This window comes from Equus przewalskii, chromosome 13 (genome assembly GCF_037783145.1).
Source record: "Equus przewalskii isolate Varuska chromosome 13, EquPr2, whole genome shotgun sequence".
NCBI classification, from domain to species: Eukaryota; Metazoa; Chordata; class Mammalia; order Perissodactyla; family Equidae; genus Equus; species Equus przewalskii.
In genome coordinates, this window is record NC_091843.1 from 33,316,075 (window position 1) to 33,336,952 (window position 20,878).

Here is a 20,878-nt window from a genome sequence, read left to right on the forward strand (position 1 = left end):
TTTCAACACTAGGCACCCCCTTGCCCCCAGATAAAAAATCCATGCCGATTTACCCCAAGAATATTGATGACTTCCTTAGTCTGGCTGAAGTAAAGCTCTTTTTTAGATTTATGGGGCAAATAAAACTAATTAGCAATGATTAACTATAAGAAAGTATATTTCTAATCTGAGGGATCTTAGCTCAGTTTCTGGTTCCCCTCACCCCCTTCTCTTTTTTGGTTTTATAAATAAAGAGGTAAAGATGGGGGAACCTCGCTTTTCTGGGCATTGGGTCAAGACCACACAGCACGCGGGAGCAATGGCAGCTGGCTGGGGGCTGGCCAGGGTGGCGTTCCTTCGGCTGTAACCACTAGACCGCACGTCTGCACTGTTTTCCAGATGACCAAAAGTGAAGATTTTTAAAACCATACTAAAAAATGGCTTTGCTTTTAGGATGTGTTTACTTTTTCTGGTGTTTTCTTTCAGGGTCATGGGGTAGGATTTTAGGGAACACACCTAAAAAGAATGAGGTCATGCTGGCATCATGAGCTACACTGGAGCCCGATTCAGCAAACCCAAAGATAATTTTTCAAAAATGCTTATCTTGTTCCACACCTTGCCACAAAGCAAACAACCTAATTCACGGACTTCCTAATATTCAAAACGCCTCCAGATCCTTCTGTCAATATATTTTTTTAATGCCATCCTTGATTTGATCACTAACAAATACGACCACTTTCTGGCTTTTAGGGTGTAAGAGATAGCTGCAGAAATGGACGTAAGAGCCTGTTTCAATCATTTTTCAAATGGACAAAGTCACTGTAAAAGATCTTTATCGACTGCCTTTGCTACAGAGGAAAAAATAATTGAAGCTAATCCAACCATAATCTCCACTCCCATCATACTGAAGGAGGGCCAACAGTAATTGGTGCTGCTGCTAGACGTGGGAGGTCACACTGCGGAATGTCTATTAAGATCATGCGATGGCCTCAAATGTCTGTAAACCAACAACTACAATATAGATACTAAACACAGTAAACTGCATAAGGAAGAAATACATGATGTGAGTAGATAGAGTAGAAGACAAAATGTTCAAAAGAAATAGATTTATTATAAGAAAATCTACAAACACGAAATTGAATATGTATTAGACAGCCTTTAGAAGAAGACAGAAACATAAGTGGTTTGACTGTGGATAGGTATGAATTATTACGTGGGTGAAGGGAGGATACTGACAATAGTCCTCAAACATACTCCAAGATGGGAACAGAGATAAGATGCTGTCCTGATGGGGATTTCAATGATCGGACATCTGCTGATGGTAATGTTCCTTTAAAAAGCCAAGTCTCTAAACTGTATCAGATTAAATGAAACTAAGAAGATGTGACAATGAAATGCAATGTGTAATCCTGGATGAAACTCTGGACCAGAGAAAATTATATTAATGGGACAACCAGCAAAATCTGAGATCTGTAAAATAGATAATAATATTGTATCAATGTTAATTTCCATACGGTGGTTATGTTAACATTTGGGGTATCTGGATGAAGCGTTTCTGGAATTCTTTGTACTATTTTCACAACATTTTTATAAGTCTGAAATGATTTCAAAATTTTCTGAAAAGTTAAAGAAATTTTTTAAATTGAGCTAACATACACACAAAACCAGAGCCGCTGATAAATTCTTGACTTGCAAAAATATCATCTCTCAGATGGAGGAAACAAAACAGGGAACTTTTAATTTGGCCTTGATTCTGACTCAAGTGAACAACTAACTGGCAAGGGAAACCTCCAGAGTTATAGCCTCGCTCATGCCAACCTCTTCAGACGAGGTTGGGCAGTAGTTGATCTAGGCCACAAAAACAGAGGAAGGAAAATATGAAATCGTCTGTTAACAAAATAGGGAGGAGGCAGAACAACGACTGCCTTCTAGAATAAGTAGAGAGAGTGGCAGACATCTTCCATCTCTTCTCTGAGATGGAACCAAGAGTAGAAGGGCTGAAAGGAGCACATGCGTCAGCTGGGTGGAGGGGCATACCCCTCTCAGGGCTCTTGGGCTGAGAGCCCCTGCAGCTGTTAGAAACTGCAGCTCCTATCTCTCCTTGAGAAGGGATGGGATTTTTTTACTTGGGATTTAGAGGGACCTTGGGGAAGTCCGACAGGTTGCTGACTGTTGCTAGAACAGAAAGGCACAGAGGATCCTCCGGTTTCATTCAGATCATGCAGCCTGGTGAACCAGGAGAGCAGCAGCTCGGCTGAGAGATAAGGAGTGCCCTTTGTGATTCACCACTCCAAACCTGAGCAGCACGAGTGGGTTGCTAGAAGATAAGACACCAACAAGGATAAAGTGAAAAAGTCCTATCATCCAAGGAAAGAACAAGGGAAAGAGTTAGGTTTCTCCCTCGGGCGTTAGAAAGCAGACTGGAAAAAAAATGATGGGTGTAATCCCAAGTCCACAAATCAAAAAAAGAAATAATCATATTATATACAGCATGAATCATGTGCTCTAAGTACTTTATATACACTGCAATATAGAAACGAAGAAATACAAATGGCTGAGAAACATAAAAGATTTTCAACTTATTAGTAATTTGAGAAATGCAGACGAAAACAAGATATAATTTTCCACCATCAGATTGACACACACAGACTCACAGTATGCTGTGTTGGCAAAGGCGTAGAGAAAATGGGCACCCTTATAAGTGATTAGAGAGAGTATAATTTGGGACTTTTTTTGTGGAGAGAGTAATTTGTCAATTATCTATTAAAATATTAAACATGCATACCATTCAGCATGCAGTTCTACTTGGTATACACATATATATATATATATATATATATATATATATCTCCTAGAAAAATGCACAAACAGGTAGACAGTGAATTACATACAAGAATTTTCATTACATCATTGTTTGTAATGATGTAATGAAAAGCTGAAAACAACCTAAATGTCACTCAAAGACTAATGGTTGAATAATCTATAGTAAAGCCATACTATGTCAAAAATTCTATGAAACAGAAGAATTTATTTCTAGACATAGATGTATAGGAATAAGTACACAGAGAAAGTTCTAGAGGGATACACACTACATGTTTAGAGAAGGACCACTCCCTTCCATTATAGCTAGGAATGGAAGGTTCCACAACAGGAGCATGATAATACGATTGTAACTGATGCTAATGAGAAAGAAAGAGAAAGAGACATCTGAAAGAATAAACGTGAGTCACGGGGACCCCCTCCATTACGACTTTTATTTAATAACAAAATTAATACATGCTGACTGTGAAAAATTCAAACAATTCAGAAGTGAAGGTTCAAAGTCCTTCTCACAACGAATCCTAGTCCCCAAAGGTTAAGCTAAAATTATAAAGACAAAAATAATGACAGGTGATTAAAGGAGGGCATGTAATCAAAACTGAAATAAGAGGGGCTCAAGCCTAGAAAGGCAGTGGTATGAAGATGAAGTCAACCGTGACCTGAGGCTTGCAGAAAATGCTAAGGAAATCAAAACAGTGTTTGTGTTGCATTTAGACCCAAAATGTGAACAAAGAGGTGAGAATATTAACCAGTGGATCTGTGAAGATCTGTCAAGATAGGTGGGGAATCGCTAGGAAATAGCTTCCGTTAAGAGCAAGTCACTCTAAACCAACATATTTTAATTTTCATACTTAGGTTCATTCATCTGATCATCTGACAAGTATGTATTGAACACCTACTCTGTGCAAGACACTATGCATGAAAGATCCAAAAGCCAAAAGAAAGTGACAATGCTCCTGCCCTCTTGAAGACACCAATCCAGCAGGGGCACTGATATTAACCAAACAATCACACTAATTGAGATACAATTACAAGCTGAGACAAGGGCTTGAAAGTCAGGAGGAAAGTCTTTCAAAACATTTTTGCAAAGAAATGGAGAAATGGGATCCCTAAAAAGAATACAGGGGGCAGTGAACTTGGATGGCAGAGGAAAAAAGTAAACCTTTATTTACATTAGCCTCTAACTGAAATTTAGCATTTCCTTCAAATATGAATGCGGGCAACAAACCATGGTAGTATTAGCAGTATCTGTGACTTTGTCACCAATAGAAATCACAGATATTTCCATATAACATTACTGTCATCGCAGGTAATCTGAAATATTTTATAGGAGTTATCGGACCTGCCCTTATACTATTTAACGTGGTAATAAAGCAGCATATATTTATATTACAAATGGTTTTAATATTTTTATATTTCTTCCATGTAAACCATGTACTGTATGCATTTAAAAACATTCTGGGGACCGGCCCAGTGGTGCAGCAGTTAAGCTCACACGCTCTGCTTTGGAGGCCCTGGGCTCACCGGTTTGGACGCTGGGTGCAGACCTACGCACTTCTCATCAAACCATGCTGTGGCAGGCGTCCCACATATAAAGTAGAGGAAGATGAGCATGGATGTTTGCTCAGGGCCAATCTTTCTCAGCAAAAACGGGAGGATTGGTGGCAGATGTTAGCTCAGGGCTAATCTTCCTCAAAAAAACAAACAAACAAAACCATTATTCTGAGAAAGGTTATAAAGGCTTTACCTGATTGCCAAAGGAATCCATGTCAGAAAAAAGATTAATGATCACACAGCTCTGGTACAAGTAGGTGGATATGTATCTAAATGAACTATACATCAAGGAATTCAAATAATTTCAAATCTACCCACACAGTCTCAGGTAACGGAAGCAACCCAATTCCCTAAGAACAACACCTCAGTTATCCTCAACCCTTCCCTTTAGTTTTAACTCTAGTCATTCAACAAATACTTGCCGAGTTGCTTACTCCATGCCAGCCACTGTGCCAGGCAATGGAGAAACAGCAGCAAATAAATGAAACTTCTATTGATGTGGCCTGAACTCATCTTGGTATCCTCAATGTCCACCAAAGCGATTGGTGGACAGTGTATAAAGGCTTGCTAAATGTTGAAAGAAGAATGCTTAATACCTGAAAGTGCCATCAGCATGCTATTACCATAAAGTTCAAGCAAAAATCTTCTGGATATCAAAATTTCTATTTCTTAGAAAAATTTCATCAACTCTCCAACATAAAACAATTTCACCTGGCCTCCTTCTCTTCTCTCCCATCTTGTAGTTCAGGTTGCTCAATTAAATATTCTCTGATTTTCATGAGAAATTGTTCTTCTGAAGGACATCTAACCAAAGGCAACAAGGACAGAAGTAAAACTATTAAATTTCTTTTAAGAGTTGAACTAAAAGGTGTGTTACAGTATGTACTATTATGAATTCTACCCACATAAAAACACTCACATGACTCAAAGGTGAAGCTTGCAACCAGCTTCTTGACCCAGTAAGAGAAAAAGAAACACAGACAAAACGTTATGGAGCCACTAGGTTGGGGCCAAGTGAGGCGAGAGGTGGGGAAATGGAAAGCAAATTGGGGACCTCACCGGCAGACTCTTCATCAGTTCATACTGTGGGATAATACAAAGAGAGCCTTCACAAAATGAGCAGAACTATGCTTCCAAACGATCGTTCTGCTCATAAAGGAGTGAGGCCTGCATCATCGCACAAGAGCTTAGCAATTTCGCACCACACCTTTTTAACTATCCATATTCTTTTGATTGTTTATTTTACCAAGTAAAGAAAATGTAAGCTGTCAGCGGTAGACTGGTGAGCTGAGCTTCTCATACAGCTGGGATTATGAATTGCCAGGTCTGGGCTACACTGTAGCAAAGGAGGCTAAAGATTACTTCATGCTCCTCCAGTCACAGCCTGAAGGTTCAGAATGACTGCTAAATGAAATCACTTTTTCCATCCTAGCGAAAGCAGTCCCTGCCCTGCACTCTGGTGAGCCCAGGCAAGGTGACTTTAAATAAACTCTGCGCTCAAATGAACCAAGTAATTCAGAAACGGAGCTAGAAAGAGAATCCAGGTATCCCAATATCTGCCCCTTCCCTCCAAAAAGAAAACAGTAAGAACTAACTTGAGCACTTCCAGGCCTTGTGCTAACTACATACATGCTGACCCTTAGAAAACAATACTATCTTAGAGGAAGGGAGTATTATTATCCCCATTGTGCAGGCAAAGAAACATGCTCAGAGAAACCAGGTCATTTTCCAGCATTAGAGAACTTTTAGTGGTGAGTAAGGATTTAAACTCAGGCTGCCTTAGCCCACATTCGTAACCACCGTGACATTCTGCCTCTGATCCTGGGATCTCACCTAAACAGTAAACCACCTTACTTTTTCCTTTAAAGACTCTAATAGCTCACTCTTGCAGGCAGCAGGTGCAGAGTCTAAGATGCAATGCAACTGCCCATTGATTCTCTGAGTTCTTGAAGAACTCAGGGGCTAGAGCTTGGGCATACAGAGAAAAGTGAGAGAAGGGCACCCTTTGTTCAGTCTCAAAGTCCACAAGGACTAAAATGGAAGATTTCTTTGAAATGGAGGTGAATAGAAGGAAGCCATTTTATCTTGCACTCATATTAGAGGAATGGATTTTCCTTAGTCTCCCCCTCTTTTCCCTTCTTCCACAACAGAGTAGCTCCACTTAAAAGTGAGGGTAGACACCATTCAGCCAGCCCTGGTGGCCCAGTGACTAAGATTCAGCTCTCACCACCACGGCCTGAGGTTCATTTCCCAGTCAGGGAACCACATCCATCTGTAAGTTGTCATACTGCAGCAGCTGCATGTTGCTGTGATGCTGAAAGCTATGCCACTGGTATTTCAAATATTAGCAGGGTCACCCATGGTGGACAGGTTTCAGCAGAGCTTCCAGACTGCACAGACGAGGAAGAAGAAGATGGGCACCCACTTCCAAAATAAATTGGCCATGAAAACCCTATGAATGGCAGCAGAGCATTGTTTGATATAGTGCCGAAAGGTGAGAGGATGATGCAAAAAGACTGGGCTTTGTTGTACACAAGGTCACTAGGAGTCAAAATCCACTCAACGGCACTAACAACAAACATACCATTCAACTATGGCTTTCTAATAATTCAGCCGTGTGTATATTATAGTAAAAATAGTACAGAGCTGGAAGCTAGAAGACCCGGATTATCTACCCAAGATCAACCACTGACTGGCCTTTTCAGGCAGCATTCCTTCTTATGCAAATATGAGTCTGATACTGGCCTACGTGTGGGCTTCTTTCTGCCGACAGTTATGAGGTTCGGCCATATGCAATAGCCAATATCTGGTCATTTTTGACCTAGGAAGGCAGCAATTTCACAGTTTCAAACTAATACATGGGTTTACACACAATCTTTGATGCTGTCTATACCACCTGTTTCTTATCTTCCTAATACAATTCCACATAATGCTGGCATCTACCAACCTTCTAACCTTCTGGCTGTTAAAAGAGATTCAAATACTGGCTCAAAGTGGAGAAATATTTAATTTTACTGAAGAATCCTTGAGATGTGAAAGAGGACTAATACCTCCAAAAAAAGGAGGTAATATAAGAAATTCCAGACAGACACCACTAATCACAGCTAGGGAAATACATGGGAATGCAGTCTAAAGAGGCTGATCTAAGCTCTGAGGCTGTGGCTCACCCTATAGTCCCAGTGACTTGCTGAATCATCCTTCCACAGTGGAGAGAGAAAAATAAAAACTTAAGGTTGAGTGTGTGTGTGTGTGTTGGTAATGATTCTAATCTGCTTGCTTTTAGCAAATATGCTTACATGCAATATGCAAAGAAAATGGGAAAGAAAACTTTAGCTATTAGAAACCAAGATAAAGGAAATTTGCTGTCTCTAGAATTTCTCTTGGCTGCACTGTTTATGCAGCTTAAACTAGGGTTCCATGTCCAATTTAATATGGAAAGTCTGTTCTTAAGCCTGAGACAATGGCTACAAAAGATTAAAACGACAGCTTATGTGGCTGCAAAGGTGAATCTCTGTAGCTTGTCAAACCAGATTTAATAGAAAGTGAAGAAAGTCAAGTAGAATCATCTCAAAGCTTTTCTGACTAGCCAGCTTGTTGAGTTTTTAAAAAATATAGACTCACATCTGTGTGCCTTTTATTTTCTTGCCATACTGCACTGGCTACGATTTCCAGTACTATGTTAAATAAGAGCAGTAAAGGGGCCAGCCCGTTAGTGTAGTGGTTAAGTTTGCATGCTCCACTTCAGGAGCCCGGGGTTCACAGGTTCGGATCCCGAGTGCAGACCTAGCACTGCTCATCAAGCCATACTGTGGCGGCATCCCCCCTAAAATAAAGGAAGATTGGCATAGATATTAGCTCAGCAACAATCTGCCTCAAGCAAAAAGAGGAAGATTGGTAACAGGTGTTAGCTCAGGGACACTCTTCCTCACAAAAGAAAGAAAAAGAAGAATGGTAAGGGTGAACATCTTTGTCTTGTTCCCATTCTTAGGAGGAAAGCATTCAGTCCTTCACCATTAAGTATGATGTTTGTGGTTTTCACTCTTGGCTAAATACCAACGAGCAAGGTTTTTGAAAAGAAAATTTAACGGAATATAGATATCCGAGTAGGGAGAAACTGTGTCATTTTTGCCTACCTCATGTCTATTTCCCTTCCTCATATAACAACGCTCAGGGGAAGCCAACCTTCCCCCACCATTTATGCAGTTCTAGTGCAGCGGGCAGGTAAGTCAGGTCTGGTCAATTCATCTGTCCCATCTTCTTGTCCAAGTATTTAGTCCAATAACATTCATATACAAGACTTTTTTGAAATTATTACATAAGGCTCTCTTTGCACTAGACCTTTAGATTAAGGATCAACAAACTATGGCCCGTTACTGAAATCTGACCTTCCACTTGTTTTTGTCAAGAACATTTTATTGAAACACAGCCTCACCCATTCACTTACATATTGTCCTTGGCTGCTTTTGAGCTACAACAGCAAAGCTGAGTAGCTGCAACAGTCATCATATGGCCCCCAAGGCCTAAAATATTTACTATCTGTCCCATTACAGAAAAAGTTTCCTAACCCCTGCTCTTGATAACAAGATGGAAGCCTGAACAGTCAGGAAGCATATCAGCACCACATGGAAAGAACCTGCTAGAAATGAAGCCAACACAAAAAAAGAAACCAACTCCAAATATTATCTAAGTTCCTGGATTCGGATGGGCCAGAACTATTATACCCCAACATATCCACCTTTTTCTCAGGCAAGCTTGAATTGGTTTTCCTTCATTTGAACTCAAATTCATTACACAGACAAAATCCATAATTTTCATTGCAGGAACACAACTCTAATTTCTTTCTCCATTATATATTCACCAATACCATAAAGACATTTGACATTTCCTTAGACGAGAATGTCACTAAGTACTAAAAACTATAATTTATGTAACAACTAGCTGAAACATTGAAAAATCAACTGATTCGGGGTTCATTTAGGCTTTTTGTCCAATGAACCACCCTGACGTGTTATTAAACAATGAAAGAACAAAAAGGACGAAAACCAAAATTACCCCACCTCCAAAAAGAAATCCAACACTGAATAATCAATCACAGAACAATTAAGATAAAGTGTAAAAACAAAAGATAGGTGCCACCGTTAACATCTCCATGAAATAAGCGAAATACTCTAAGACCAGCTAGAGAAAGAGGTTTCTGCTGCCTTATCAAAGCCAAAACTCCCAAGGGGACAGATTTAACTAATTAGGAAGATGGTGATTAAAACTGAAGCTGCTAATTGTCTACCGGGTATACATTGCCAGTAATGTTCCCGAGAGGCTCCCAGCGATGGGAGACAAAATGAAGCCTATTATTCCTGCCAATTATGCAGTCATCATTTCTCTGCATTTATCCCTCTCTTTAGGAAACTAAAAAGCACACAGAGGTGTAGTTTTCAATGCGAGCTATATGTTCCTGTGAGGAAATAATTTTATACTATGTTTAGAAACAGAATTATTTTGTGTCTAAACTTGTTTTAATGTGTACAGTCTGGAGCAAAGAAATGTTTCTTTCAACAGCATGCTTTCCATCTGCAGAGGCCAGATGTTAATCTACAGAAAACTGAAGTAGTTACTAAGAGGACCAATTACATACAGACAGAGAACAAATACCACATAGTGGGGAGAGGGAGGCTTAAGATGGAGTTGGCAAAGCTGTTTTACAATCCCAGCCTATTCGAGGGGAAAAGAAAAAAAAAAAACCAACAGTAGTGTGTTTTTTATCTATACCAAGAACAGTATGCCCTGACAGGATTTTTCTTCCTGGGTATTTCCTCCCCTACGAGTTGAAGAAACATTCAAGAGAGTCAGAAAAAGTATCGTAAAAATGAATTGAGTGAGGATTCTTAGAAGGCAATTTGACATTTTATCTCTACTAAAGATGAAAACCAAATACGTCTAGGGCTAGCCATGGGTTCAAATTGTAGCTCTGCCACTGTGGTGTCAACTGTTAACCACCCCACAGTATTCTTTCTCTTCTTCCTCCTTGAAGTGATAAAATGCCCTGGGTACTGGGTCGGCCCATGGCTGCCTGTGTACAGCCTAAATTCCCCACCCTCGCTGGCAGATAAATGTGGCCATATATATTTACGTATATAATTACGTTTGGGCCAATGGAAGTGATGTGTGCACCTTCTGGGTCCTGGATGCTTTCATCTCCATTAGCTGGCTGGAAAATGGCAATAACTGGAGTAATCTGGGAAGCCCTAGATAGGATGAGGATGGCAAAATGACCCTGCCAGGCACGGATGGCTTACTTCTGGCCTCTAAGGGGAAAATAAACTTCTCTTATTTAAGCCACTGTACTTTGGCATTTATTTGTTTAGTTACCTAGCCTGTACCCCACTAATACAGCCACTTACTTCTGGGCAATGTGGGGCAAGTTATTTAACCTCCCCTAAGCCTCAGTTTCTTCATCTGTGAAATGGAATAACACTTATTTTCGTAAGGTACTAAGAGGAATAAATGAGTTAATAGACATAATGTGCCAAACCTGTGCCTTAGACACAAAAAAGTGCTCGACTAAAGGGAGACGATAATAGTAAAGACATGAAGGACTACTCAGGAAGCTGCTTTCAAAGACCTCTCACATCAAGCAGCTCCTGTGCACACAAAGCCCTAAAGGTAGAAATGCGTATCTCCTTTTGAGAGAGTTTTCTATCAGTAACAACGTGTTCAGAGAAAATCAGGGGTATCTTTTATTTTAGCCCAGGAAAAGAATAAAAATTAAACGATGTTTAACTCGAGTTTAGCAAACTGTGCTGAAATCTTTAAATCTTGCTCTATATTATTGAATGCTATGCAAACACTAGTTATTTGTTTATGCTTCGTTGATTGAATTGAGTTCCATGTTTATATACAAAATAGCTGAGTAGAAAGGTACATTAATTAATATAGATCACCTAACCAGGACAGGCGGAGAAAGAGACACACAAGTGAACTGGAATCACCTCTACTGGACACCCAACTCGATGCAGAGTTCTACAGTCGATGGATGCAATGGCCTGAGGAGCCTTGCAAACATTTCCCCCTCTGGGTAGCACCTTTGCAAGTGATAATTATTGGCCCTCTTACATTGTGGATTCTTTTTATCTTTTACTGGTGGGATCTAGTTAGACTGTACCCTTAGGATTTCCGTAACCTTGAGATTTACTGAACACTGGAAGTGAGATCCTTGGGACCCAGGTAAGATGACTACTCTGACTCTAGGGACTTCCCCAGGGCTCGTCCGTGGGTTTCACACGTCACAAGATACAGAAAAACCACAAGATTACATAACCCAGCAGAAGCCAGCATCTCTGAAATGGGAGCACAGATCACCTTACCAGGCTTAACTCCTTCATCAACCCTAATAATTCCACTGCTTATAACAGCATGTAGGCTACTACAGGAACGGGAGGCTGAACCAGAAGGTGAAGATAAAAGGAACTGTATAATCTGTATACACTTTTATGGTCATGTATCCCATTAAAATGGGTTTGAGATAATGCTTTAGACTCCACTTCATGGAGGCATCAATGGTCAATAAATATTCAGTAAGCCCGATGGGACTCTGCCTCCTCTAAGAGACCTAAGGGAGCTACAAGTCCCTCAGCAAAGGGGATGTTCTGTGCAGTACCATGCAGGAACCAAGCCTTAGACTGAGAGGCCAAAGTTCAGGGACTGCATCCACACAGAAGCAATATCAGCATCTACAAACCTCGGCCTGGGGATAAAAAACTCCCTCTGTACACTGGTCTTGAGAACCCAAGGCTTTGACGCACCAGCAGAAACCACTGCATTATGAAGCAACAAACAACTCAGGCCCCTCATTCTTGCTCTACTTCCCTGAATTGTTACTTACAGGTTCCCGACCATCCATGGCTTCCATCCAGAGCCTCCGGTCCTCTTCTGACAATGCCTGCATGGTAATAACCCCTGGCCTGCAGAGAAAGGAGGACACAGATATGAACCCAGCACCATAAGCAGAGAGATCCTGACGAAGGTGAACCTTAAAGAAACACCCACTCGACAGAGTGAGAGGTTGCTGGGGTTAATGGCATGAAAACAGGCAGACCCCTCAGCTTTTCTGAGGCCCCTTCCAGCCTCAGAAAGCAAAGCCATCTCCCCAGGACATCTCATTGAACCCATCTCCCTCAGGGACGCCGGAAGAAATGCAGAAGACAGGACTCTACTTAAAGGTAAGGAACATAGAGGAGTCAAGCGATTCCCTTAGACGGTGTTTGTTCCTTGAGATCTTATTCACACTTATTCTCCAAATAACAGAGTGCTTTATTCACAGCATGAGTGCAAGAAATGTTCAATGAAGTGAATGGAATTACTGGACTTGAGATAGAAAGAGGGGGAAACATCCAAGCTGGAGGGATGTCAGTCTCCTAATATCTAGTCCAACGCTTCTGAACTGCTTTTGACATGGATAAGTTTTATGGAGGCAACCAACTTTGTAATTATGATGATATTAAATGTATACAGTATTTTTTCAGTGAATGCTTAGCATGTCAGGTATGAAGTTCTTTACATGTACTAAGCTTTTTTCACTCTCTAATTGAAATCTGCCTGCTCTTTCAAACTGAGTACAGACCCTTCAGAAAGAATGCACACAATATCGAACGGTGTTTGTCAAGTTCCCATTATAGATGGCACTCCACAAGAACAGACCTGTGCCATAAAAATGAACTTGGGAGAAGGGGCTAAAAGCCCTCCAGGCTCATAAAAGGAGGAGTTTTTTACTTAGGGTCCACAGATGGGCCCCAGAGAGTCCATATACCACCTTCTCCCCTCCCAATGTGTGTGTATTTTTCCATAGAAACAATTCAAATCGTCCATCAGGTTATCAAAGAAGACTACACTCTTCAAAAAGTTAAGAATTGCTGATTCAAACCATGCTCACCTTTAAAGTCTGAGAAAGCTTAAAAGGGAGGAACAGGTCCCCTGAGCAAGAATTAAGTCCTATTGCTGTCTGAGTCTGCAGCCCTGCTAACGATCACAGAGAAGCACAGTACCGAAACACACACGGGCTTGGCCATGCCCTGAGCAGCACAAGCCTGGGCCCCACAAGCCCCGAAGCCTGTTCATTCAACCCTCCTGGAATCACTGCCCTGGTTTATTACGTAGTTCCAGTGAATATGCTAGATCTATTTATGTTGAACATATTTTAAATATCACATTTGCTTCTTTTTATTGATCATGCCTCGAAATCCCCTAAGAAAAAAAGCTTTCAAAGATGTGAGCATGTAAGTACAGAAGAGTTCAGGATTTGAGGGGCACTGGGCTGGGGGTGTGAATGTGTGTGTGTGTGTGTGTGCGCACGCGCGCGTGTGAGTGAGAGAGGACAGAGAGTAGTGGTGGTGGTAGGAGAGCGGTGTATGTGGGGGGTGGCATGGGTAAGTGGGTGGATGAGTGTGTGTGTGTATGTGTGTGTGAGTGAGAGATGACAGAGTCGTGGTGGTGGTAGGGAGGGGTGTACGTGGGGGGTGGCGTGGATAAGAGGGTGGATGAGTGGGTGTGCTGAGCTTGAGAGCCAGCTTATGGAAGGGACACTGACTCCCCAGAGGGTGGTCATTCCTGTGAAGGCCACACTGGGCACTGGCACCCTAACACGACTCAGAAGTTACAATAAGTAATCTCCACCAGCACCTGCCAGCGCTCTCCCTCCTCTTTTCAAAAATTCTCATTCTCCCACCCAGGCGTCCATTTCCCACCATCGGCCAATTCAGGGTGCCAGACACACAGGGTGGCTGCAGTCTTCTGGCAGCCACGGCTCTAAAGAGCTGACCCTATGGTTTGGGGATACGGTGGATTGTGTCTCCTCTCCTACCTTTCAAATAGCCAAGCACAAAGCTTTAATGGCTTTGAGATAAAAAGTCTATGAAGCTGCAGTCCACTGCACAACTCTCAAGTCCCTGGACCTGGATCTTTGAGTGTTGCTCAAAGTGCTGTGCTTAGGGGCCGGCCTGCTGGCACAGTGGTTAAGTGCGCACATTCCACTTTGGCGGTCTGGGGTCCGCTGGTTCAGATCCCGGGTGCGGACATGGCACCACTCATCAAGCTGTGCTGTGGTAGGCATCCCACATATAAAGTAGAGGAAGATGGGCATGGATGTTAGCTCAGGGCCAGTCTTCCTCAGCAAAAAGAGAGGAGGATTGGCAGATGTTAGCTCAGCGCTGATCTTCCTCAAAAAAAAAAAGTGCTGTGCTTGGACCACTGTCTTCAGAATCGGGCTTTCCCTTAAAATGGAGATTTCCAGCCAAACCCCACCTTACTGAATCTGAACTTCTGGGCTGAGCCTGAGAATGTGGATTTTAACCAACTCCCCAGGTGATGCTGATGCACAGTTAGGTCTGAGGCCCACCGCCCTAGGCTGCCCACCCAACCCTACCCTTTTCCTTCATGTTCCCCTGCCCTGGAGAGCAGAGACACTCTCCTCTCTACACTGGGGTCAAGCAGCCAACATGTCTCCAGTTCATTTCCTGCTAGGTGCTCATCAGCAAACAGTGAGACCACAATAGTGGCCTAGCATATCAAGATCTCAGGGACCTTGCAGATGTCACAGCAACTTCATGGCACACAGTGTGAAATTTCCACCCAGAGCCACAAAGAGGAAGTTCAGACAAACTCAGAGGCTGTGAAGGGTGGGCCACTTGGCCTTAGCAACAAGGAAAGTACACTGTCCGCAGTCACAGAGCCAGGATCTGAACCCAGCAGTCTAACCCTTCGCACAACACCACAGCAAATGTGAAGGTGTCGCAGCCCCCAGAGAGCTCATGTTGAGCACCAAGTCGTCTGCCCTCAAAATTAACTAGACCCCCTTGCAAGTATCTTAATGAGCTCCTGCCTAGGATCAAATGAGATCGAATGCCAAGGGGCTCTGTAAAATCTAAAGTGCTTCATAAATATGAGGGCTCAGAACACCACTTTAGGCAAACAGCCAATCCCCAAAATAGGAATCTAAGAGTGTCTGATGTGACTGTGGCTTACTTTCTACAGCAGTGGTTCCCCACATTTTTTTTCTGCCTCAAAATACCCAAGAGATGGAAAGGCAATGAGTTTTTTAAAAGAACACCAAAAACACTAATGGTAAAGAAAAAATATGGATAAATTAGACTTCACCAACATGAAGAACTTCCACTCATCAAAAGACATTACTAAGAAAGTGAAAAGGCAAACTACAGAGTAAGAGAAGACATTGGTAATTTATATCTCCAAAGTACTCGTATCCAGAATATGTAAAGAATGCCAACACATAAATAAGAAAAAAGTGAGCAACCCAATTAATAAAATGGATAAATGACTTGAATAGGCACTTCACAAAAGAGGACAAACCAATGGCCTAAAAAGCATAAAAAATAGGGCCCAACATGATGACTAATCAGGAAAATTCAATTAAAACCACAATGAAATATAACAACCTCCTGAACGGAGAGCATTCAAAAGGCCACCACTATCAAGGACTGGCAAGAATGTAGAGCCACTGGAACTCTTGTACATTGCTAATGGGAGAATAAATTGATAAAACCTCTTTGGTGATATCTACTACAGCTAAACACACACCTATCCTATGACCTAGCAATTTTACCCTAGATATATACCCAAGAGAAAGGAGTGTGTATGTCTACCAAAAGACACATTCGCGAATGCTCACAGCTTTATTCATTACGGTCAAAATGTGCAACAACAAAAAACCAAATATCCACCACTAAGAGAATAAATTGTTGTATATTTAAACAATGGAACAACACACAACAATAAGAAAGAATCAACAACTACTACACGCAACAACATGAATGAATCTCACAGACATAATAATGAGGGAAAGAAGCTGAACACAAAAGACTACAAACGGTATGATTCCATTTATGTGATGTTCAAACCCTGGCCAGAAAGTCATTTATGGTGACAGAATTCAGGACAGCGATTCTGTCTTGCGGAAGGGGTAGGGGCAAGGTCTGGGAAGGGGCATGAGCGAACCTCCAGGGGTGACAGACACGTTCCATAACTTGACCTAGGTGGTTACACAGGTAGGAGTATGTCTATGTGTGTATGTGTGTATGTCTCTGTGTGTGTGTGTGTGTGTGTGTGTGTGTAAAGTCATTAAGATATAAACAAGATTTGTGCATCTTACTGTGATTATCCCTCAATAAAAAATGTTTTTAAATACCCAAGAGATACGACTTCTCATCAATAACTTGGCTCACTAGTTATCCCGACTCTAGTGCTTCCTAGCTGCATAAGCCTAGCGGACAGGTAATTGAACTACTCTATGTTATTCTTTAAAATACAGATAATAAAAGTACCTACACGTCATGGGGTTGTTGTGAAGGTTAAATGAGATATGCATAAAGCATTTCAAAGTATCAGACACACAGTAAAGGCTCCAAAAATTAGTTGTTATCACAGGGTTAAATGGGAGGTGGGGTACAGAACAGCATGGCAAGAGTGGGTTAGGGTCAAAATGATGGAGGGAGAAGGGTGGGTGTGTATAGTTTTAAAAGGAAAAGAAATAAGCCGCAGGTGCTTCTGATACGCATGACCCCACCACCAAAACACTCACACATACCACTGAAAAACACGCCTACCACAAAGCAAGGCAGGCCTAGGGCTGAAGCGACACACAGGCTCTGACATCATGGCCATTTCCTTTTTCCTCCTGAGTAAAGTATCAAAGTGGTCTCCTTTCCCCTTTTGGAATTAATGTCTGGTAATCGATAAGGACAAAGAAGGAGTCTTCAGTAAATTCTAGAAAATCTGCGAAGGAGCTCCCTCTACCAACCAGATGAGAGAAGGAACAAATGACTTAACAATCCTTTCCGGAGCTCAATTCTAAGACTCTACTTTACATACAACACCTCCTTTCCACTCTGAATAAGTCCTTGATTAGTGCTATATCTGGATCAGCTTGAAAATCATGAACAAGGAGCTACAATTTTCTCTAAGTTGGCACCCCACCTCTCACCCTACAGGGGCAACGCACAAAATAATTATTCATCAATCACATGGCAAATTGCCACCCACCACCATATCTCCTCCAATGCTGGCCTCCAAAAGGAGCCCCCAGAAATCAATATATCATTTAGCAACACATCCAGGAGCCTAGGACCACTGATGTCAGCTCATAGCCCTCTGACCAGCCACAAGCAAGCAGAATTCCCACCAGCCCCGATTCTAGGGTTACTTGATAGCTTCCCTACTCTAATCTTATTCCTGAATCTGAGTCAACAATAGTGATCTCAGTGGCTTGGCAATTTCCCCACTTCCTATTGGACAAGGAAATGCTATCACTGACTCCACCCCACTGAAACAAACACATTCAGAATCTAACAGTGCTGCTCTTTCTAAATCAACCTCCAAAGATCTAGAGTTTACTCATTCATAAGACTATAAATCTTCTGTTGGCAAGAGCTCATTCCCCAGCTTCCAACCACACTGCGGCACACATAAGGGTCAGGTTCAGAGTAAAAGAAGGACTGTGGCACCCAGAGAAACACATGTTCTCACAGCCTGTGTATGAACATGCCTGCCTCTCTATGGTTATATGGGAAGACAGATGAAGGTTTAGAGAATGGGCTGCCACTCACAGGTAAGAAGAGCTGTGCAAGTGCCAGGGAGAGGAAGTGGTCCTTTTGCTTCTAACGTGCTACTGGGAAAACTGACCCCTAACAGTTTCTGAACAATTATAAAGTTCAAGGTTCAGTAGATCTTTATTTACATAAAGATATGGCCAATGTCATGCAGAATAATCTTAGAGACTGACATCTCTTCCATGTCTGTCTATGAGTTTACAGACTCAAATGTCTATAGAGACCAGGCAAGCAAGCAAAATGAGTGAAATGGATAAGAAATTCTTGACTGTCCCAAGGAAAATAGGCTTGATCTTATTTTCCTTACAACATTCAGCCCTTTATTTTTTCTTTTGCATTTTCACTTTTCGGTTGAGTCATACAAACAAAGGAGATGGGAAAAACAGCAGTGCAAGTGCAAGGCACAGTGGCAGCTGTCACCTGTCATCATGGCAGAGCTCAAAAGAGCATGGTGGGGACTGTGGTAAAGTGGACAGCACATGCCCTACCTGAAGGAGGCATCCACCATTCAGCTCTATAAACAGCTGGCAAACGGGAAGGCAGTATCAGCATTTACAGACTTTGCCAATTTAGATTGTTGCCTCAAACACTACTCAAGCCAAACTAAACATGCTTAGATATGTAAGGACCACTAGTTTAGAGCTTCTGGTGTCTGTGTCTGTTTCTCTGCCTCTCTCTACCTGAGCTCAACTCCAGGTTACTGTGGCACGTTATAAAGTCATCTCACACACTAGGACCAACAATGATGCGTGTCTGTATTCTTGATTCTCCTCACAGTCAAACTCAGCAGAGCATATCCGGTTCATCGACAAATGAGGAACTTGGGCTACTTCCCCATTTTCCCCAATACTCAGGACCCAGTGTCATCACTGCAGGGCAATGTTAATCTTCTCTTTGGAGATAAAAAGCTATGAATCTGCACAACTATGCATGATCTGAGATAATACCCATTGAAGGTCCTTGTGCATTACAGATCTTTGAACTTGAAAAGAACACATAATATGCCATGATAACCTGGGTAGGGTACAGGTGAGACAGACAAAATGAGGAAAAAACCAGAAGTTGCAAACTGGCGGCCCACAAACTGGAGCTGGTTTATTGAGTGTTTACTATGGGCCAAACCCTGTGCTAAGGACTTTACTTGCATTATCATATATTCCTCACAATGAAGTAGGTACTATCATTATACTTCTTAAAAAAACTGAGACTCAGAAATTACCTGCACAATATCACATTGCTAGTAAGTGGCAAAGCCTCAACTTGAACCCAGTCTGCCTGACTCTAAAGCAGAGCCCATACCTTAACCACAATATTGTCCACCCCCATGTGCATGCAGGGTATGTGCCCTGGGATCCAGGGCAACCAGTTCCTTAGGGCGAGGGAGTCACTTCTCTCATACTGTCTCTGAAGGGAGAAAGGAGAGAGGAAGACACTTCTTCCCTTCTTCCCTCCCTCCCTCCCTCCCTCCATCCCTTCCCTCCCATCCTCCTCCTGACCCCCCCCCCCAAGAAGTTTTTAGAAGTAGGCTTCTAATAAACTACTTAGAAAGGATCTTATTCTAATGAATGAATGAATCATAACCTATTACAGCCTACAGCACTGACCTCTTGGGGGGAAACGTCCTAAAATAATTACAACTATAGCGATAATAATAGCCAAAAGAATATTGCCAATCACATCAGATAATTTCCTACATTTTATTTTAAAGGAGACTGAAGTCATAAAACATCAGAAAGCCCAGACAAAGAAACCTCTGCCACACTAAGTTGCATGGGCTTTAAACGAAACAGATATTGATTGGGGGCCTATGACACGCCAGCCATGATGCTGGGCACTGGGGACACAGGAGCAAGCAAATTTTAACACACTGCAACAGAAGAAAGCATTAGTAATTGCTGGGATGAGCAAGACTCAGGGAGAATGCAAATACTTGTTACTATTGTTGATAAGAAATGATGAAAAAATATTCTAATTCAAGAAATCTTCTGATTCATTTATCAATCTTTTATTTCATCGTTACTATTCTCTCTCATGATGAACAGAAATGTGCATAAGTGGAATTTACTGGTTGAATTGTTTCCGCTCTTCAGATTTATGTAATAGCAAAATTTTGGTTTAGATTAAAAAAATAAACTCATTTTATATTTAGAAATTGGCAAATAAACTGGCATACTCAAACAATAAAACCCAAATTTCACTATGCAGACTAGAGAATAGAAATGTTTGCCTTATTTCACACCACAGTCCATTAACCATCATATCCCACTCTCACTCAAATGAGAATCAAACAGCAAACACTCTCTTTTAATTTTTTAAAAAGAAAAGAAAACAACTCAATAACAAGTTCAAACTATACGAATTCTAAGGATTCCAAGAACTTCTCAACTAGCTTATAGAACAGCCAAGAAGCAATCCAGAAAGTACAATATTCCCCCGACTCTACCCCCACCCAAGTCATGGAAGTCAGAGCAGTATAACACCCTCTGAGGAAGGAAAAAGCCATTTCCTCTCTGAAATGTCAGTGGCTTTGAGACCAGCACTGTAATCCAACCAGCAGGAAGGCAAAATCAAATATTATTTCAAACAACGGGTGAGAAGGGGAGGGGAGGGGAAGTTTAAACCCAGGAAAAATGGATTCATCTGTTGCAAAAGATAAAGGCACATTGCACCAAGAGGGAAAAGCAGGACTGCCAGGTTCTCAGCACACACTGGACAGCTAGAATCATTTATCTGCTTTCTTCACCATCCTCCAACAAGGTATCCTCGAAGCAAAGAGCCTGACACTTTAGTTCAGAAAGCAAGGTAAAATGTAATGTTTAAACAGAGTCTAATTAACTGAGCATGCTCGCTTTTGCAGGAAAGTGAGTGTGAAATGAACATCATAAAAGGGTGGGAGGAAGGAATTTCTAGAG

The 20,878-nt window shown here is 41.7% G+C and overlaps 1 protein-coding gene across 5 annotated transcripts in view; it reads right to left on the minus strand.

The window, feature by feature from the left end:
* Positions 1–20,878, minus strand: part of ARHGAP26 (Rho GTPase activating protein 26) — a 424,946-nt gene that overhangs the window by 254,344 nt on the left and 149,724 nt on the right. For all 5 annotated transcript variants that reach the window (XM_070570505.1, XM_070570506.1, XM_070570504.1 and 2 more), the window contains exon 11: positions 12,233–12,311. In XM_070570505.1, coding sequence (XP_070426606.1) covers positions 12,233–12,311 — 79 coding nt within the window. The remainder of the gene's footprint in view (positions 1–12,232; positions 12,312–20,878) is intronic.